Here is a 22,612-nt window from a genome sequence, read left to right as displayed (position 1 = left end):
AGGATCATTCTAAATAATAAATAAGTTTTAATAAATTGTAGTAATAGTGTATATCTTCCATTAATCCAGAATAGTATAAATCATGTTAAAACGCAACAGTTTAGGAGATATTTAATTGTTTACGATTTTTCATGCGCGTTATATATACTTCCTTCATAAACTCGAGTAACAAGAATAGTTCTTAAGAAAGAAATATAAATATCTCTAAACACTAGTGCAGTCACTTCAAGAATAGAAAACAAATTTTTATTCAAAAAGCTTTATCTCGATATCTTTAATCTCGAACACGTCAGGACACGATATGGTATATATACGCTCAAATCATAACCTTGAGAACCCCTGGTCGAGCGCGGCCGTCTGCTAAGTCCGTCTGCTATCTTCAGCGTCATTAAATAAATTACAAAATACCTTCAACAAATTGCAAGTGTAAAAGCCAAAATGCATTCTAATAAAACTAAAGAAATTCGGTATGTAACTGTTTCACCCGCGTGTATAAAAATAGTAAAAGACAACAGGCTTAAATAATATTTATAAAATTAAAAACTCATTTGTTTATTTAGTCCGGAAAAAATTCGGCGCGCAGTTTGAAAAAGACTACAATATGGTATATATGCAAGTACATATATAGTATATATTAGTAATTCAAAATTGAATTATTTAAAGCAACGAAGATCCAGCTCCAACCGTAATAGGCCGTAATATTATTACACCCTAATATTAATTGAGTTTCTCAAATATACGGTCATAAATATATTGTCATTTGTTTATGTTAGAACAGAATGTATTCATTGTATAAAATTGCTAATTAATGTTTATTTTCTATAAATAAACCTTTTTTTATAACAAATTTCCTTATACGAATACTTTTTGCTCTAACTGTATATAATATTAATATATACAGGGTGTTTGGAAATTAGTGACAAGTCTTTCGCACAAGGGCAGAATGGACTAAACTGAGAAGAAAAGTCCTCTATGATTTTGCAATTTTCGCAATAATTAAAAAGATATTAATTATTAATTGCTAAAAATTAGCGAAAATTGGTCTTCAATTTTTTACTCAAATACTACCAACTTTACAGAAAAACTGCAAGAGACGAAAATTATTTATTTTCTTCTCATAGAACTCTAAGAATTTTATAATATATTATAGGACCGTACATGTGATAACACCAACTATAGAAATTCGTAGTATATAAAATTCACATAAGAATCATACAAGCATTAAGATCCAGCTAGACCGTGTAAGGCTTTGAATTTCTATAGTTGGTCTAAGAATTTTTTTCAGAATTTTTTAATACCGTATTTTCTCATGTTGGTAAAAATGAAAAAATGCAATGCTAAAAAGTTGATAAAAAATTTTGAAAAAATTCGTAGAGTTCTATGAGAAGAAAATAAACAATTTTCGTCTTTTGCAATTTTTCTGTGGTTGATAGTATTTGAATAAAAAATTATTGAAGATCAATTTTCGGCAATTTTTAGCAATTAATATCTTGTTAACTATTGCGAAAATTGCAAAATGGTAGAGGACTCTTCTCAGTTTAGTCTATTCTGCCCCTGTGCGAAAGACTTATCACTAATTTCCATACACCCTATATATACACACATACACGTGATACAAAGCTAAAAAAATTGTATTGAAATTATATGTATATATCTATAATTCTTTAAAAAAAAATATACAATATTTATCTTATATTTAATGAATATATAACATATTTATATTTTTTTTACATATGACAGATATAAGAGTATTTTTTTCTTATGTCCGAATTATATTTTCTTTTTCACTATTTGTTTTGATATTTCTTACAACAGAATGTTTATTACTCTAATTAATATTGTCACTTTTGTTATTTTATTCAGATTGCAAATTAAAATTTCAGAAATAATATAAATATTTATATATACAAAACTTCCGTTTTACAAATGCATATTTACTTGATATTTATCCATAATTTTATTACACACAATTTAATAAACTATATTTTATTAATTATATATAATTTTGAGGAATATTATAAAACAAACATTTTACGCTTTATAATTCACATTTTACTTTGTATTACAATTTGTAATACAATTAAACATTCTCCGGTTACATTTTATTTATTTAATGAAATTTCTTTTCCTTTGTATAAAATTTTATAGAAATAGAACGATTGAATCATTTATAATTATCACGAATTACTTATGCGTTATCTGTGATTTACCTTGCACGGCTTTCCTTCGATGTACAAATAATAATATGATATTATAATTATATCAAGCCGAAAGACAATCATGGATAATTTACAAAATACATAATTATTAAATTAATAAACTAACAAAATAAGACGACAATTTTTTAATAAACATATTTATATTCAATAACATAATAATTGCGTTCCAACATCCTGTAGTATATGTTTCATTGCGTATTCTTTTATTGTATAAATAATTTAGTCACTGAATAAAAAAGGCAAATATCATCTAACATTTCATGATTTCATTTTACACTCCATGCATATCTGCTGTACAACGTTATAATATGTACATATAAGTCTGCTCTTTATATATTCTCTTTTTTTTTCTAAGAAGAGAGAGCAACTTTTTTCCGAGAAAATACTCTAGTTACATTCTGTACATGTGTATATATAATTTCAAAAATATTTTTTTCTGACATTTTTCATCACATCACTCACAATATTTTCACCAAACTATTCTTTACAACTGTGTCAGCATGTGATTTCTGAAAAATACGACAAACTGCTTCAACACATTAGTTAACTGCAGGAGTAAGTCTTGGCAGTTGGCACTTGGCAGGAATGTCTTCAGAAGGCAAAAGCGATGGCCACTTCATTCCCGCTCTTCATTCATCACATGTGCACTACCTTCGGTGTGCTAAAATAATGTCACATAATAATAGAATCCGACCGAAACTTTTGCCGAAATTGAACCAAATTATATGTCAATTTCAATCGAAACCGAAACCAAAATTAAAAAATAAGAATCTTATAAAGGTCATATGTATAGACACGCCCATACATCATATACTTTACTTTTCTTCATATAAATATCATAATTTATTGAAATGATAATTAAATTTCGGCCGAAATCAAAAACCGAAATTTCGGTTGTCAATTTTGTGGGTCAATTTTGGCTATAGAATATAAGTATTATACTTCTTCTTCATGAATACTATAATTTAATTATTGAAAAAAACAAAAATTACACATATTAAAATTAATATTTATAAAGAAGAGCTATATGGTATCAGTCGGAACTGACACGTAATGAGTTTTCATTTTCAGTTTCAGTAAAAATTTCGATCGGACTCTACATAATAATAATTTTTACTATTTTCATTACTTTACTATATAACATTTAAGAATCTAAAAAATAAAGACTTTAAAATAATAAAACCAATGAAATTAAAATTGAGAAACAATCCATAAAAGTAAACATTTAGATTAATGAGTCGTGTGTATAGTTCTAAAGTAATAAAACTACATAAGCATAAAATTTAAATTCTGTAAAATGAGAAAATATGTTACAAATTTTCAAAATTGAAAAACTATTTCACATTCTATGAGATTAAATGAGACATAACGATCGCGTTCAGCAGATTCAACTGTTGCGGAGCAGATCCGTGAGCGCTCGCTGCTATTGGATGATCTAAAAGAATAACAGCGAACACTCACTGATTCGCTCCGCAACAATTGTGTCTGCTGAACTCGGTCAATATTGGATCATAAAATACAAAATATGGAAAATATATTTTTTATAACACAAACTATAGAAATCAACGCCTAAACGGTCTAGCTGGATCTTAATGTTTGTATGATTCTTATGTGAATTTATATACTACGTGTGTAGTCCCCAGAAACGTGCGAATAAGCATCAACAATTTGTTAAATTGCTAGTCAATTTAACTCGTGATATTACTGCGATAGTTTAATAGAGTTAGCGTTTTGAGATCGAAAAATCATTTCGGCGCGCGTTTCAGGGGACTACACACGTAGTATATAAATTCACATAAGAATCATACAAGCATTAAAATCCAGCTAGACTGTTTAGGCGTTGATTTCTATAGTTTATGTTATCACATATACGGTCCTATAATATATTATATTGTATATTTTTTATAATTTACCTTTTGCCCCACAACCAATTCAAAAGAACGCTCGATTGACTCTGAACATCTCGAGCTGTAAATATCGACACGTACCATTAGTACACAATTTTAAATATTCGCTAATATATTTACTGATTATTCTATTACTAAAAAATCAAATGATACCTACAGAGCGTGTAATTAGCGTTGACGAATCTTGCGGCTGCTTCGGGCGGTAACGTGTTTAAAACGTCTCTGTGCGTTAATAAGGACATTTGTTGTGTATGCCTCAACTCTCGTTCGTCCTTCAATCGTACATCCTTTGTATGGCTGACTGAATGTAGCTGTGACAATCTAAAGGAGAACTAGCTTATATCAAGCTGCAAGCGATTTACAATACGCAAAGAGCAAGGTATTTAAGATCTTATGTTAAAGGACGAGAATATTTTTGATTCTTCAACATTTGAACTTAGGATGTTGGACAATCTATGAAGAAATACATCAATTTTTATTAAAATAAAATAAAAAATGAAACTTTTGACTAGGCTATGATACCATAATAATCTTAATTAGAGTTCTGCTATTATTCGCGCCCAATACATATCAGCGACTGGGACGAAGAAAAACTTGATTGGTTTGACGAGAAGCTGCGACTTTCGGTCATGAAAAAATCTACTTACGCAAGCTTTGTTTAATTTTTTCTTTAAATACACTACATTTAAAAAATACTCGTATTACACATTTAACATTTAAATATGGTCATAGAACTTTCTACCTACGATAGCGCGCGTTAAATGTTATTTTTTATACTGGACAAATAAAATTCAGGGATTAGCGTTAAATGCAAAACATAAAAATTTCCAAATCGAACCAAAATATTAAAAATCCAAATTGTAAGCTGTGTAAGAGTACGTTCATCTAGAAGTAATAAATTTGCAATTTTATTGTTATAAAAACAAGTTTTACTTACTTCAGAGCAAGAGCTTCCTTGTCCTCGATCGGAGTATCGATAGCTTCTTTCGCGATCTCGACTGGTCCCTCGGACTTTGAAGGCGAAGGTTGTTCCACGATAGGCTCTACTATCGCACGAGAAGACAATGATGAATCTTTCATTGGGCTTGCTTCGGGGCTGCCTACTCTCCTAAGTTCTTCGTTCACTCGGATCGCATTAGATAATCGCAATTGTAACGTATCGCGCTCCTCGAGCAACTGCATCAATTCGTGAGTCAATTCTTCACATCGGACATCTCTTTGATGAAGCATATACAGCGCAAGATCTAATTCACTGGAAGTGGTCTCCTTATTATCAACTAATTGAACAGTTTCTGAACTTTTCGATGATGTAGGTTCAACAGCGTCTATCTTCAAGGCATGCTGTATCAAATCGTGTTCCAAAACCTTTTGCATCAACAATTTCTTGAGTCTGTTTACTTCTGTTTCATTAGTCGCCAATGCTTGTCTTAACTCATTCAATTGTTTTTCTTCTTCCGCGGACAATGCCAGGAGTTCGTCTATACGCACTTCCTTTTCATGAATTTGTACCTTTAAGTTATGAAGTTCGGTGTCTTTGGTGATGCTCAGTTCAGCCAATCTTCTTTCTTTTTCCGCCAGATCGTCGATTGTATGCATCAATTCGATCTCTTTTTGTTGTAACTTATTGTCCTGATTACTCGCAGTTGTCCGTAATTGTTCAAATTGTGCTTTCAGATTCTCGATGTCGCTATCCTTCAATCGAAGCTCCGTCAATAACTTCTGGTTTTCCTCCGATAATCTTTGCTTTATATTATCAATCTCCAATTCTTTCTTTTGCAATTCCCTCTTCAGAAATTCTTCAGCGTCAATACGAATTTGTTCTTTCTCAGAAGTTAGCTTCTCGATGGCGTTTCTGCTCTCTTCAGATAGTTTCTCGTAATCTTCAAAATGCAGAATCTGCTCTTGTAACTCCGCAATTGTTGACTTTAACATCTGTATTTCTTGCTCTTTGCCGTACAATTCTCCCATCAATCTCTGTACGGTTTCACGCAGTTCGAAGTCATCTGATTGCGGCTCCATACTAGCCTGGAGACACAACTGCGAATCTTTCTCGGCTATGACGTACTTCAATTCATTAATCTCTTGTTGCTTCGCGTGCAATTCGTTCTGCAATCTAACAATTTCCTCCTGATCATGCACAGATCTTCGGTCTCTGGAGAACAAACTGACTTCCTCCTTAGATACGTGCTCTTGATTTTGCCCGTTAACGCGTTGTGTCAAAAGATTCACTTGCTGTTGCTTCTCTGTCAAGCTTTCCGTAGTTGCTCGCAAGGAAGCTTCTAGTGTAGCTTTCTCATTATACAGAGAATTGATTCTATCTTGCATTTGCTGGATAATTGTAGGATACGTATTCTCGCTCAATATATATTTCAAATGTTCCAATTCTTGCTGCTTAACTTTCATTTGCGCTTTTAATTCACTTATAGTGCTTTGCAATTCCGCATCATCGTGGTGACCTATTCTAGGAACCGGAAGACTATCAATCATTTGGGCACTCTGCTCGTTGCGCAATCTCTCCAGTTCGGCTCGTTTGTCATTCAATTCTTGATTCGTGACCTCTAATAAAGAATCCTTATCACTCATCATGGCCTTAATTCCTTCCAAATCGTTCTCCTTGGCACATAATTGTGTGCTCATGTAATGCAATTGCTCGATTTTCTCTCGCAAGTCACGTTTCGAAGCATTAAGTTGCTCTTTATTACTTTCTATTTGAGTTTGATACACTTCCGTTTCCTGGTCATATTGCAATAAAATTGATTCTTTCTCCGATTTTAAAATTTGAACTTCTTGTTCCAAGCTGTGAATACGTGAATTGCATTCTTGTAAGTCAATTGTAGTTGCTTCCGTGGCATTTAATCGATTCTGCAAATGTTGGATATCTGCTAAACATCTTTCCACTTCTGCTGCAAGTTTCGTTTTCTCTTCCTCGTATTGTATCAATTCTTGTTGTTTTTCCCGCAATTTTTCATTCATCAAATTTATATCAGTTTGAGTAGTTCCTATTATCGAATTTCGTTCCGTTAGATCCTCCTTCAAATATGTAATTTGTTGCTGTTGCGTCTCCAATTTAGTCGTGTAATCTCGCAGCTTCAAGATGTATTCATCGACTGTTGATTGCAATGCAGACAACTTCTCTGTTAAATCACGTAATTCCTTATCTTTTTCTTCGATTTCAATCGCATGCTTCTGGACCAATTCTTGAGTAATCTCACTAACGATAGTATTTACTGTTTCCACACTTCTTTGCTGCATCAATTCGTGCTCCTTATCGCTAAATGCTTGCTTCCAGATACCTACATCTTGTTTCTTCTCATCCAATTCTTTAGTCAAGTTTTGTATTTCCGATTGTAGTGTCGCTTCAGCTTGCTGTCTTTCCACATACTGAACTTGAAGTTCTTGTTTCAGATCAGCAACTTCCTGAACTCTGGCGTTAAGTAGCTCCGTAACTTCCATTAAAGATGCATTGAGAGCCGAAAGTTTTTCTTCCGAACTCATTAAAGCATTGCTTTTCAAAACATTTTTCTCTTCTAAAGCTTTTTGTAGGTTTTCTATCTCCGTTTCTAATCTATCTACCTTCTCCGCAAATTCAATCTTGAGAAGATCGTTGTTCTGCCGCGTTGATGTCACTTGATCGTTCGCGTCTATTAGACTTTGTTCATACTGCTTTCTGAGAACATCATATTCTTCGTTGCTTTTGTTTAAAGCGCTTTGAAACTCAACATTTTGGTTGTTCAAAACGTCTAACTTTTTCGTAAGCTCATCGATGTTATTGTTATCTTTCGGCTCCAAATTTGCCATCGCCGCTTTTTGTTCTTCTAAAAAGTGTTGCAGTTGCTCATTTTCTGCTGCAAGCGCTTCTAATTCATCCTTCAAATCGTCTATTTCTTCTTTATATTTCTTTGATATCACTTCCAAGTCATCATTAGATTCTACTGATCTTTTCTGCGGTTGACTACGTGCAACAGATTTATCGATTTCATAAGATAACAGATCACTCTGACCTTCATGTATTGAAGAAGAAATAGTATCTTCTACATCAATCGCATTTTCTTGTAATCGCCACTCTAAAGATTGTATTTTATTACCCAGTTCCTTATTTTGAATGCGTAATACCTCAACTTCCATGTCCTGTCTCTCTTTCATTTCCATGTATCTCTCATTAGCTGATACTACTACATCAAGCCGTTTTAATAAAGCTTCTTTCTCAGCAATGATATTTTTCTTTTCTTCCTTAATTTCATTAAGAGCTATTTCCAAACTAGTAATTTGCGCCTTCAGCTCCTCTTCAATTGCCGTATCCAAGTCGAAAAAGCTGTCAGTCTGTTTCTGCGTTTTTAATTGATGCTGCAGGCCCTCTATTTGCACTTTATATTCTTTCAATTTCTTTACCAATTTACCGCTCTTTACTTGCGCCGATTTACTCTCTTCGGCAATTCTAGCGTTCTGTGCTTCTAGATCTTTAATTCTATTTTCCAAATCTTCTACTTTCGCACGCAACTGCATTTCGGCGCTCAATGTCATCGTGCTAAGATGTTGACTGCTGATAGCTGATTGAACATTCTCTGCACTCCAACCCCAAGATTCCTCATCGATATTGAGATTTTCAGAACCGTTGTCCCAACCCATACCTATATCCAACTGAATCTCTTGCTGTATTTCCTTTTCAATAGGTGCCAAATGTACATGTTCTTCTTTGCTAATTGATTCTTCGACGACCGTAGGAATTTGTTCTAATTCTTGTTCGACCAATTTTTCCATGAAAGTAAGTTCTTTCGAGCTTTCTTCGTGTATCTTCGATTCCTGGAGACTCTGTTTTGAATCATCCAAAGCTTGTGTGAGATTTGCAATAAGTGCTTGAGCCTGATCTCTTTCTTGCAAAACATTCTCTAATTCAATCTGTAGATTGCCCTGGCTCGCAAGCGATTCTTTCAGTTCTTCCAAGGATCGCGTTAAGTCACTTACTTGCAGTTGTAGCAAGTCTCTCTCTGTGGTGGTTGCCAAAATACGCTGTTCCCACTCTTGTATTAAATCATTGTTACTAACGCTCCTCGCTCCTGTTTCCAAATTATTAATCTGAAGTTTATATGACTCGACTTGCTGATCTCGTTCCGCTGATAGTGTTTCAATAGTCTCTTTCACAGAAGTCAATTCTGTTTTTATTGCAGCGATTTCTGTGTCCTTAAGTGAAATTTCTGTTCGTAAACCGGCTTCTACATCTACATGTTGCTGCAGTTGCGAATTCATTTGTCTTACAGTATTTAATTCATTAATCAATAAATCTATCTTAGTGCTTTTGTCAGTTACAAGCTGCTGTAATCTCTGTGACTCTACTTCAGCAGTATGATGTTCCTGTAACGTTTTCAAATCATTTAACTGACGAGTTACATTATCCAATTCTGCATTTAATGAATCTATTTGCGCGTTCTTTTCAGAAAGAAGATCCTCTCTCTTTTTTAATTCGCTTTGTGAATTTTCAAATTGATTTTGTAACTCTTGGATATGTAATCTCTCTTCTTCTATATTATTGAGTAAAAGCCCTATTTCTTTCATATGCTCAGAACACTGACTCTGTTTCTCGTTTAATAAACTCTGCAGTCGTTCTATTTCCTTTTTATCTGAGGTGTCCGTATCCGAAACAGAGGCTGCATCAAAAATTTTCGCGGAGTCGAACAATTGTAGAACATCATCATTCTTCTGTTGTTGCTGATTTTCAGTAATAGGAATTTCAACTTCTTCGGAAACTTCAACTTTGTATTCCGCATTTTTATATTTGTATTTCTCCAACTCAGCCTCCAATTCCGATATTCTCCGTTCGCTCACGGCTTTTCCCGTTTTCAAAGAATCGATTTCCTGTTGCAATGTATTTGTTTGATCCATAAGTGATTGGTTGAAGCGCTCTTGAGCAGTTTGCATCATCATATCGTTATATCTCTGAGACTCATCATGAAGTAATACAATATTGCCATACGAATTGGCCAACTCGTTATTCAAATTTTCAATTTCTGCTTGACGCTCTTGTAAACGCGCTTCTAATGCTTGAACCAAATTCTGACATTGCTCGGAATGATCACAGTGCTGCGCGATCCGTACATCTTCTTCTCTCAGTTCACTCTGTTCCGGAACCTGTGTCATAGTCGCAATTTCTTTTTGTAACTGCTCAATTAATACACGACGTTCTTCTGATTTCTTCTCAGCGTTTTCTAATTTCTCGTCGATTTGTGTTTGTTTGGAAAACAAGAGGCCATTTTCTGCTTTCAGATTCTTTATTGTAGCAAGTTGTTGCACATATTCATTTTCCATTACTTGCATGCGTACACTCAATTCTCGCGCTTGCTCTTTCACCTCATCCAAAACTACTTGTTTCTGTTCATCCTCTTTGCTCACAGTTTGCTTGTAGATTTCATATTCTTTGATAATGTCCTCTTTCGCCGTTTTCTCTGTCATCACTTCGAGAGAAATGCGTTCTATCTCTGTGCGTTGCTTCTCAATTTCCTCATCCATCTCCGCAACGTGTTCCATTAACATGGCAATTTTTTCTTTCAAACTAGTCGATTCCTTTTCAAATTTCTCTGAATTTGCAAAAATCTCTGTAGTATCATTTTTCGCTTGCAGTAATTTCTCCTCCAAATCATGGATCTTGTTATCCTTCTCCCGCATGGAAATCTCTACTTCTTGTATCTGCTTGTTTTTAACTTCTTTCTCATCTTTCTCTGTCGTCCATTTCTCTTCCAATTCAGCGACACGCGCTTCAAGTTCTTGACATGCTATCTTCTTTTTATTAAACGTAGCAACAATCTTCTTCATCTTTTCAGACTGCGCCTGTAACTTATTCTCTGATTCTGAAAGTTTCTGTTCCAAATCTGCGACCTTGCTTTCTAAAACGGTTTTCGTCTCTTCTGTAAAGTTTTTACCAAGCAGCTCTTTCTGTTCTAATTCGGATTTTATAACTTCGTTTTCCTGTGTTTTCTCAACTAATTCCTCGAGAACGTCTTCCAATCTACGATTAAGCATCGCTATATCCTCCATGTGCTTAGCTTTAAGTCGTTCCATTTGTTTGTACTCGTTCGTCAGCTCTGATTGCACTTTCTCAGCGTACGTAGTTTGATTGTCCAAAATTGTTTGCAGTTCCCAAATTCGTTTTTCAGCTTCAATCTTATCGTTCTTGACTTTTTCAATTTGCGCGTCCAAATCCTTTTTAGCTACAAGCAAATTATCAATTTCTTGTTCTTTTTTCATTAATTCATTTTCAATGTTCTCGTCACGTTTTGACATATCCTCAATTTTTTGCGATAACTCGCTGTTTTCCTTTAATGTTTCTTCATATTTACTTTGTAATTCAATATAACTTGTTTCTTTATTTCGCAAATTTTCCAATATTTCCTCAAATTCTGCTATAGACTTGGATTGCTCTAACATTTCAGTAATTTTGCTAATATTATTTTGTAGAGTATAAACTTCCTCTTCTTTCTCCTTTATTATATTATTAAGTCTCGCAACCTCTCCTAATGATGACAATAAAGCAGCCTCGTTTTCTTTAAACTTGATCGAATGATTATTCAACTCATCTTGTAAACTATCTATAGTAATCATTCCATTTTGCAATTGTCCATATTTAGTATGCAGCTCTTGATCTTTCTTTTCAATCTCAGCCTTCAAATCTGCAATTTCATGTTCTTTCGCCATTACATTCGCCACTTCATCTCGTAATTTCGTTTCGAGGGAGCTCATGATACCTTGAAGATGGTCTTGTAGAGCACCAGTCGCCGTATCTTTTTGTTTTATCACTTCTAGCAATTCTTTATTACCATTCTCCAATATCTTAAAAGCTTCTTCTATCGATGCTTTCCCTTGCTCCAGCGCTTGCATTTTTTCTTGCATGTCATCATATTTAAATTTCCATTCTTCTGCTGTAACGAACATATCCTTCAATTCACGTTCTACGCTTTCCAATTTTGCACCCGATACTTCATACTCCAGTAATTGTTCGGCTTTCTTTTGCAATTCTGCCTCCATGCTTTCCAATTTCATGTTTATTTCCTCTATCTGATTTTTATATTCTGCAATTAATATTTTACTATTTTCCAATTCTTTTTCTAAGGACGCTACAATTACAGTTTGTGATTCCTGATAAACAACTTCCTCCGCCTTTCGCATCTCCGAAATTTCATCGGACGATTTCTGTAAAAGAATAATTTGCTCTTGCAATTCCTGCCTCTCATGAGCAACATTCTCCTTCTCCTGATTCAATTTCTCCAGTTTATCAATAAGCTGCAATCTTTCTCTGGAGAAATCATCGCAGGTCGTATGTTTCAGCTTTAAATCTAGCTCTTCTTTTTCTCTGGTAATTTTAATTAGGTGTTCTGTTTGATTGTTGATATGCTCTTCGAGCTGTGCGATCGTCATTATCATCTGAGCATTTTCTTTCTCCAATGTCGCGAGTTTGGACTTTGCATCATCAGTTTCGCATGATGTTACATTAACCGAGTGTTCAATTGAAGTTTTCCGCAATTGCGTTAGTTCTTTTTCAAGAATTTGTTGCCTCTCTATTAAGGCATTAATTTGATCAGCAGATTCTATCACTTGCATTGACATTTGAGAGGTATGAGATGACTCCATTTGAAGACGTTCCTCCAATTTCGTACGATTTATAACTAATTCAGTATTCTCCGCTGTCAACATTTCTGTACGATCTTGTAGCCTGTTATTTTCTTCTGTAAGATCCTCTATCTGTGGCTTAAGTTGAGAAATCTCTCTTAACAAATTATCATTTTCTTGGGTAAGTGTCTTAATCTGCAATCGCAAACTACTATCATCTCTAGGTGTTTCTAAATTATGATCAATTTTAGAGATATCTAATTTAGCTTTGCTTTCTATTTTTTTTTTATGCAGACGTTCTTCCAGTTTTGTTAATTTGATAACAAGTTCGTTATTCTCTTGAGTAAGTAGTTCGATCTTTGTCGGGCTATCATTATGTTCCGGAATACGCTCAAAAGATTCCGTGGAACCTGTATCGGACGATCCCTTCTCTTCAATCCTATTCAACTTTATGGTCAATTCGCTGTTCTCTTGCGTCAATTGCTCAATCTTCTTTATCAACTCGTTACGGTCCATATCGCTTATGGTTTCGAAAGATTCCGTCGAACCAGCATGTGAACCATCCTTCTCCTCCAACTTCGATAATTTAAGCGTTAATTCATTGTTTTTTTGTTCCAAATCCTCAATTTTTTTCAATAGATCATTTCTATCGTTCATTTGAATAGCTTCGAAAGATTCTGTCGAACCAGTATCCGAAGTACCTTTCTCCTCCATTTTGTTTAATTTGTTGTATAATTCTGAATTTTCCTGCGTCAAAGCATCAAGCTTTTTTAGGAGTTCATGATGTTCGATTTCAAGTTTATTCTCACTCTGTTCTTTGTGTGCTGTTTCTAGTTGTTCTTCTAGCTCAACGATCTTCATCTCTGCAGTTACTCTAAGATTCTCGGACTCCGCGTTCTCCGCTTCTAGAGCTAAAACTTCCTGCTTCACCGTGTGAAGTTCTGAAAGAAGATATTCAAGTTTTACGAAATTGTTCCATCGAAATATAAACATACTGACACTTAATATTCAATAATATAATATATGTAGAATTAGAAGTATAGTTATTAACACTGTAACACACAGTAATTAATAGTCCATCAAAAAAAAGCAGAATAGCTCGTAATTTACAATTCTATTAGAATATATAACATAATTTCATATTTAAAAAATTATTTAATCCATCGAAACACAAATACATCTTATTCTGCATAGACTATTCAATATGACAAATTACCTTGCGTTAGATCTAACTTTTGGTTCTCTAAGATGGCGATTGCATCAATATGCATCTGTATTTCTTTTGTCTGAGATGAAACCTTACTTTCCAGGTCAACAACACGTTCTTGCCAATCTCCTGTTGAGGCTGTGCAGATCGTATAATTTGCCGATAACGTACGTGCAATTTCATTCATAGAAAGCTTTGAGCAAGCAGTAATTAAGTGCTAAGCTTGAGTTACAAAAAATTTTTTGACAAAATTCCTTTTTATGCAATTGATAATTTATAGGATAATAGTTAAGTACTCTAAAAAATTTTAAAGAGTGATTTTAAAGAGTTTCTCTCACACTAAATAAAAAAAAAACGGAAAAACTTTATATAATTATGCCTGAAATAGCCTAGCTTCAAGATACAGGGTGTTAAAGATACAGAATGTTAAAGTTGAAAGAAAAATTTTATTTTTTTCAAAAATTTCAAAAACTACTCGGGTCATTTTAACGAAATTTTGTATTTAAAATTTCATCAAAATAATCTGTTATTTCTTTTTATTTTTGGAAAAAATGAAATTTTTCCTTCAACTTGGACACGTACTGTACCTTCACCTCTTAAAATCTTTTAAAGTACTTAACTCATCCTGTATATTTTTTGTCCCAAAATATCATAAACTATCAGCAGATTCTATTTTTAAATAATACATTATGAAATTCATTAACCAAATCAATATTAACCACATTTAACATATATTAAATTTTTAATATGCTTATATTACCATTTTATTCAATATTTGAGATTGAGATATGTACATGACAATATTAAATGATTATATACATTTTATTGTAAGATAATATCTCCTTACATTTTTAATTAAAAACACAAATCTACTGATAGTATGCATTATTTTTTTATATTTTTAGAATAGAATATTCTTCTTTTTCTATAGTTATTTGAAGCAATAAACATTATGAAAAACCAAGAATTATATATTTCAGTCAATATTTACTGTTTTACATATATATTTAACATCACACATACACCAATCGAATCATATATACTAATCAAAAATTAGTTATATACTCAAAGTATAATATTAATACTTTCAATCGCACATTATTCATTTTAATAATCGCATATAATAATAACATTAGTAAATAAGAATGCCGCAAAAAATTTTAAATATCGTTATTGCAATTAATCATATATCGTTCATGCAATTATTCATCTATTTAATATAAAATGAGAAAACGTGGGATATAAAAGTACTAAGAATAAATCTACTTCTATGAATAAATGCGCAGCAAACTTTGACAAGTAAAGTAGGTACCATGTTATGTTTAATAAGAAAAAAATATTTCAAGTATCATTGATTAGTATTTTTCGTAAATGTTTCGATATAATTGAAGCATACAAGACACACAAGTAAAGAGATTCCATCACCAGAAAATATTGAGAAGTTGTTTTCCGTTTTCTTTTAAGTACTCAAAACTCGCGCAATTGATATTTTATTGACTGTACTCTATATTTGTGAAATTGATATCAATTATTACTACAGATATTATCTTACTTATATAGATTCTTTGTGTTATTGTGTAAAAAATATATACATATAATTATAACAATTAGAACAAATACTTTTCATTCATAGAGGAAACAGGGCAAGAAAACAAGCTATCGCGATAAAAAATATTAACACAGACCGCATTAAAAATCCGGTAATATAACTAGGACAACGGAAACGTCGGTGATAAAACGTTTGTCCTGGTTCCTACCTTTAAGCTCGTCAAAGTCTACCAGACTCAGCTGAAGGTTACCTTTCTCCTCCTCCAATAATGCCACTTGATTGCCCAATCTAACGAGTTCTGCATTCGTATCGGATATCTAATAGAACACACATATTACTATTTTCATAGACAAAAATTCGCAAACATATTGTCCCGATTGATTAATATTTGATGCTCTCAAACAATATTAATTATATTTCCAGTTAAACAGTCAGTAAAGCTATTTCACGGAAAATAAAAAACAATAAAAATTTATATATATTTTTCTCCAATTATAATTCATAATTTTTAACATTAGAGTCTAAAAATGATAATTCTCAATAAATTCTTACCATTTTAAAGTTTTCCAATTGCTTCTGTAAATTTTTCATTTTGCTTCTATGTTGAGCCTTTAATTTGATCATACTTTTATTTAAATCTTCCAATTCCTTTGTTAATTTTATTATCATATCTTCTTTAGGTACCGCTTGTTCAGTTGACAATCTTATTGAGATATCATTCTTCTCCGCTTCAAGTTTATGCACTTGTTTTTCAAGATCGGTAATTTTATTAGAATACTCCTCATTTTTGAATGACAATTCAGTTACTTGCTTCTGCAATTCAGTCTTCGATTCTTCTTCTAGCAATTTATTTGATTGTTTAAGTTCTTCTATCAAATTTTCAAGTTCTGCTATTCTGTTGTCTTTCTCAACGATTGCATCATTACCATCAACTAATTTACTAGTAATAATCTTATCCTGCAATCCAGCAATATTTTTCTGTAATTCGAATTTCTCATCCAGAAGTTGCCGATTATTCTGCTCCAATTTCTCTATCCTGAATTGTAAATCCTCAACTGCCGGAGTTGTCACTATACCAGCACCAGATTCTAATTGAAATATCCTTTCTTTGGCTTCCGCTAATTTTATTTCGTATTTCCCTAATTGCTGAAGAAGATTGTCATTCTTTAATTTCAATGATGATTCGACAAGAACAAAATTTTCCTGCATTGATTTCATCGCGTCTTTCGTTTCCGCTAAAGTATCCATAGTGGAACGCGAGAAATCCGCACTTGCCAATTCAGCTATTTTTTGTTCTTTGAGTTGCTCTTCAAACCTAAAAAGTATAAAAAAATAATTAAGAAAACTTGAAATCTTAAAATATTATTCTACATAAGAAACAAATATCATGCAATATTACATGTAATAATATCAATAATTAATACGTTTTTTACTATAATTTAATTAGATATATTTTATCTGATAAAAACTAAATATTTTCTTTGCGATTTCGATTAATAATACGAAATAGTTTGTTATTTATTACTCGAATATCAAAGCTTTTATTAATTTGAAAATTATTTAATTTTATAATATAATAAAAATATAATATACATAATATATATTACCAAAAAATATATTACCTATTAACTGTATGCTCCAATTCTGATATCCTGTTATCTCTTTCCTCTAGTTGTTCCAATAGACTGACATTCTTATTTTTCAGAGACGTTTCGATCAAGATAAAATTTTCTTGCATCGTTCGCATTTCGTCTTTCGTATCTTCGAGAGTGTCCAACGTAGTCTTACCCTTCTTGGAAAGATCTGCAGACATAAGAGTAATCGCTTTCGTTTTGGAATCAATAACGGAGTCCTTCTCTTTTAAATTTTCTCGAAGATCCAGAATAGTAGCTTCTAACTCGATGATTTTGTTATTTAGTTCCATAATTTTTTTTTCCTTTTCTTGAATATTTTGTATTTGAACTGGCGCCATCACCTTAAATTTAAAAAAGCAAAACATAAATTTTATCAAACTAAAAAAAAATAAACTAATAAATTTTATCGTACTGTTGTAAATTTTTTATGAATAAATTAACTATGTAATCACACTGAGAGAAAAACGTTTGGTATTTGTAACTATAATTACATATCACTATAATTATGATTATTACTGCTATAATAATAGTTACTGTTACTATTATTATAGCAGTAATAATCATAATTATAGTGATATGTAATTATAGTTACAAATAGCAAACATTTTTCTCTCAGTGCAATTTTTATTTTTTTCATTACATCAATTAAAGAATATTATAAAAAATTATTTAAATAAGAAAATTATATGTCAAGAGAGCAAATATTGAACTCACATTCGGAGTGATGACAAGAGGCCTAATTGGTGTGATATTTAGATCCTTGTGTTCTGCTGCTGCTAAATCCGTTTCATCCAATTGTTGCCTAATAGCTTCCATTTTCTCTTCCACTGCTCGTTTTGTTTCTGTCAATTCTTTGCTACGTTGCTCGAATACTTTCCTATTTTCCGCTAATTTTCGTTGAAGTAAAGAAGATTTTGCCTTTGGGGTTTTTGCTTGACTAATGTCATCAATTGTATCACCTGTTACATCCATTGCTGTAGATTCAGTCTTATACGTAGTGTCTTTGGATGACGAAGCTCCTTCTTTACTACGACGTGATAACTTGGCTCTAGACTTAATCTTTGAAAATCTTCTTGCATACTCCTAGATACACGAATAAAAAATTAATGTGCATACAATACATATGTAATTACAGAACATTGTTTCAATAATAATACAAAGCAATAAAAAACGTAATTTTAACGTAATTTCTTTCTTTCCTAGTAGCTACTAAACAAAATCCTATTACTTATTTTATTATTTGATATAATCTAAAATATTTGATTTTAAAATATTTATGAAATAAATTATATAATTTGACAATTAATCCATAAATAAAATCATTTACTTACATTCTTAAAATGTTTTCTCAATTTTTATTCAGTAATAATTCAAAGACATTGATGTATAAATATTAAATAAGAAAGTTTCTTACTTGATATTCACATGATATGCAAATTTAATTTATATGTCAAAGAATGAGTTTCTGAAATATTTAGGTACTTTAATAATTTATATTACCTGGACCTCCTCCTCCTTTCTCTTTAAACTTTGTTGATTCCTCATCATGATTTCCTTGAGAGATTCTAATTGATTTTTATTCTGCTCGCATGTCTCCGTGTGTACCACAGCCTCAGGAGGGCCGCCTTCCATCGCGCCTGACGATTCCTCAGACGCGCTCCACATTATGCACTGTACAAACAAAAGCAACACAAACCACTGCATTATCTGTTTTCCAACCTAACTGAGGATACACTCTGACAAGGGACAACTGAAAGTTAATGGCAGTGAAAGTTTTATCTAATACGGTAAAATAGAGTATCACCCAGTGCTCCCATTTTCCAGATCTAATTGGATAGAATCTAGACTGGGGCAAACTAATTGCATTAAGTCTCGATGCAGATCAGACTTTTCACATTCCACCTCATTTTTACACAATACTTAGTACAGAGACAACACCAAAAATAGTGTATCTTTTCTCCGTTCTTTATTCTAAGAGTATCAAATAACAATATTATAAAAAAATGTAAGTGTCACAAATTAATATTATTAAACACTTTATTAATATCATATCATTTTATGAATCAATTAATTATACATCATTAGGATGTTTCAGAATTATTCCTTTTTATTTCTATTATTGTCCATTATATTAGTATTAATTCTTATTTTCATTACTTTAAAAAATTAACGTTAGTTTTTCAGTTTTTTATCTTTAATAGCTGCATAGTGTTAATCGCAAGAAAATATGCAGAAAATATTTGCTGATCATGCCTATAATACATAAAATTACAAATATAGATAAAATTCATAAATAAATTATATTATAACTCAAATTTCTTTTTAAAAAATTAAATCTTTATTATATACACTCATTCATCCATTTATTTAAAAAAAAAAAATATTACTCATATATTCTTAGGTGATACAGTGGATATACAATTCCTGTCCCAATTTAAATTTGAGTTTATCCTTTTTTATTTCAAAAATAAGATACGATACTATATATTGAATTTAAAAAAAGTGCTTTGATTCTATTTATTATATAAAAACAATTGATTATTGAATTTAAAACAAATTTATACTTTTTCTTAGGAAACAGCATAGGAAGCTTTTACATACAAATATTTTACTTCACATATACAAAAATATTTGCATTTTTTAAAGAATAACCTCTGTACGTTTTTATTAAAATTATATATTCACAATAACAATGCAAAATTAATATAAAGATTGTTTCTTTGGTATGTTTTTAATGAATGTTTATTAATTCAAAAACATTACATAGAACAATACAAAAATAATAGATAGAACAATTCACACAAAAACAATAAAATATTATATTTTATATTCAACGTGAACTTATATAAATTACATACTTCGTATTATTATTTTCAATTGTTTACTTTATATTGTATTATTATCTTCGGTAATATAACTGAATACAATAATTTTATAAATATAACAAAATATAAAAAAATAAATATAAAAAGGAGTTTAATAACTAGAATATTTGTATTTTTTATATATCTGCATTTTCAAATTTCAAAGCTAAGCAATACATGTATTAGGTACATACATACATATATATATATATATATATATATATATATCAAGGACAAAAAGTGCGCAAATATAACGAAAAAATATCATAAAACAGCGGTATAACATAAACGAAAATAAAGACATGCATATCAATTTCGTCAATTTAACAATCTTCGAGAACAAAAAAAAGCCAAGTCTTCAGATTGTAATTGTGAGTCGTAAGAGCAAGATCAACAATGCTGCTGAGAGTGCAAAGTAATAACAAATTTTAAGAAAAATTCACTTAGGCGCACAGCCTGTGGAATCCTCGCGGATCGGAAATAGTGGTCATGCAAAACTGTTCGGTTATCTGGAACGGACATATCGGACTTCGCCGAATGCCGAACGACCGAACACGTAGCAAAGTGACGTAATCCACGCGAGGGACGCACGCGAAAGAAATGCGAGATGTGAGCGCGCGTTTCTCCAACTCGCGGATGTCGTCGGGGGACGATCGGGAACGGGGAGATCGCGACTTGGGAGTCTTCCCGGTGCAACATTTACGTACCTTCTGTTTGACGTCGCGTGAAGTGTCAGGAGGGTAACACGTCGCCACTCATAATTAGGTCGCTCTGTCGCCGATCGCGGTTCCTCGGCGCTGCGAGTGAGCGCACGTCAGACACGCATACCACGGTGGAACGGTCCGCGGATATGCGATGATACGCGATAGCGAGTGACAATGAAAATTCTACGTGAATCCACAAGAACGAACCGACATCATCATCGTCGTGCCATGATATTCTTACGGCCGGAAGTACCGAAGGTATGCGCGCCGCACCGTGGCGAGTATCACCATTATCTTCTAGAGAAACAAAATTGCAGTATTTGCAGTTGGTAAATTATTAACAATAGATAAAGGATACATTCGGAGCAGAGTTGCGCTAAAGTCTCTATAGATAGAATATAATGTGCCTATTGTTCTGTTGTCGTTGCTTTGGACTACACATAAAGTTTTTATTTTACAGCTTATATATTTTTATTTATCAATATTAAAATTAAATGTATTAACAATCATGAAATTTATAATTACTTTTTTCTATTGTTTTATTCGCTTTGTAATAAATTTACATATTTTACATTATTTATATATACATTACTTATATATATATATATATACTATTTACATAAAAAAGATTCGTATAAACTTATTAACAATAAACTTAACAATACATAAATACTTCATGTAAACGTCATTTTGAAATACACCATCCTAATTCGAGGAATAACGCTGTAACTTTCCATTCGGTGATACGCAATTAAGTCGACACAAGCGTACGTCGTTCTATTATCTTCGTTAGCCACTGAATACAAAAAAGGCAGAATGATGTGTCATCAAGTGGAAAATATCCATTAGAGCTATTTATGTCATTATATATTTATCTTTATATAGTTTCGTTCATTAGACATAAAATAAAAATGGGAATGACATAAGTACTGTTAACCCTAAAAAAGGAACTTATCTTCCGATAAGGACAATAATTCAGTAATGAATCTGATTCTTCTAATTTAGAAGCAGATCAACATGCAGTATCTTTTTTTATTTCATTCCTGTATTCTTCAAATTTATTTCTATCAAATTTTATTTTATCACTTCCCAGATAAGTATAAAGAGTCCAAAAAGAATTCTTTTTTATTCCCAATTTATACGAAATAAAAATTCCTCTATTTCGTCTTATTTATGTTCTAAAAATATTTCTGAGAGTCTCAAAAGATCACTTAATTCACATTTATGTCATCAATTGTAAACTCCCGGGAAAAAATGTTATATAAATAGACATATTTTATAGTAATTGTATATAAAATATGTCAATTTTTTATATAATTATATATAATTGTATATGAAACATTTTTTCCCGGACCCTTTTTTAAATTCAAAAGATATCCTTTTTTATTTTATATAAAAATAAATCATACTTTGACTTTTATGCAAATTAAATAATTACTTTTATTAAAAGTAACGTATATACAAATACAGGGTGTTTCTGAAATAATGCCCACTAATCATATAGTGCTATTTCTAATAAAAAACTGAATCGAAAAGTCCTCTATCATTTTGCAATTTTCGCAGTAGTTAACGAAATATTAATTTCTAAAGGTTACTGAATAAACGGATAAAATCGATGTATAAAACAATTTAAAGGTATTTTTCAATGTTCTTTGTGAAACATTTTAAAGATGTTTCTTAAAGAGAGAGAGAGAGAGAGAGAGAGAGAGAGAGAGAGAGAGAGAGAGAGAACTCTTAAAGATATCTTAAAAGTTGTTTTATATGTCGATTTTAAATATTTTGCTCAGTGGGTAATTAAAAAAAAATATTGGGAAAATTGCAAAATGGTAGAGGACTTTTCGATTCAGTTTTTTATTACGAAAAGCACTATATGATTAGTGTGGGCGTTATTTCAGAAATACCCTGTATACATATAAATATATATATATTTGCA

The 22,612-nt window shown here is 31.8% G+C and overlaps 1 protein-coding gene across 5 annotated transcripts; it reads right to left on the bottom strand.

Moving 5' to 3' along the window:
* Positions 1-2,384: 2,384 nt before the first annotated feature.
* LOC108759664 (golgin subfamily B member 1) lies at positions 2,385-20,963 on the bottom strand. Of its 5 annotated transcripts, none has more exons than XM_018505195.1 (11): positions 20,683-20,963; positions 18,612-18,782; positions 17,826-18,194; positions 17,100-17,452; positions 16,030-16,792; positions 15,686-15,794; positions 13,938-14,066; positions 5,064-13,662; positions 4,284-4,447; positions 4,133-4,187; positions 2,385-2,880 (listed from the first exon to the last, which is right to left on the bottom strand). In XM_018505195.1, exons 2-11 carry the CDS (start codon positions 18,774-18,776, stop codon positions 2,856-2,858), a joined length of 10,731 nt encoding a protein of 3,576 aa, XP_018360697.1. In that variant the 5' UTR covers positions 18,777-18,782; positions 20,683-20,963; the 3' UTR covers positions 2,385-2,855. The 5 variants fall into 5 exon arrangements, with proteins under 5 accessions (XP_018360697.1, XP_018360698.1, XP_018360699.1 ...); XM_018505196.1 differs by having other exon boundaries at positions 15,728-15,794; XM_018505197.1 differs by lacking the exon at positions 13,938-14,066.
* Between the last annotated feature and the right edge of the window lie 1,649 nt (positions 20,964-22,612).

The sequence above is a fragment of the Trachymyrmex cornetzi genome, unplaced genomic scaffold (genome assembly GCF_001594075.2).
Source record: "Trachymyrmex cornetzi isolate Tcor2-1 unplaced genomic scaffold, Tcor1.1 scaffold200, whole genome shotgun sequence".
Taxonomy (NCBI): domain Eukaryota; kingdom Metazoa; phylum Arthropoda; class Insecta; order Hymenoptera; family Formicidae; genus Trachymyrmex; species Trachymyrmex cornetzi.
This window is presented reverse-complemented; position numbering and strand designations above follow the sequence as displayed.

Excerpts from the sequence above, each read along its gene's own strand:
- LOC108759664 (XM_018505194.1), bottom strand. The coding sequence starts at position 18,815 with ATGCAGTGGTTTGTGTTGCTTTTGTTTGTACAGTGCATAATGTGGAGC. Across the intron at positions 13,663-13,937 it reads AAAGTTAGATCTAACGCAAG|AACTTCACACGGTGAAGCAG; the intron begins GTAATTTGTCAT and ends ATCTTCTTTCAG. Across the intron at positions 2,881-4,132 it reads AATTGGTTGTGGGGCAAAAG|CACACCGAAGGTAGTGCACA; the intron begins GTAAATTATAAA and ends ACATTATTTTAG.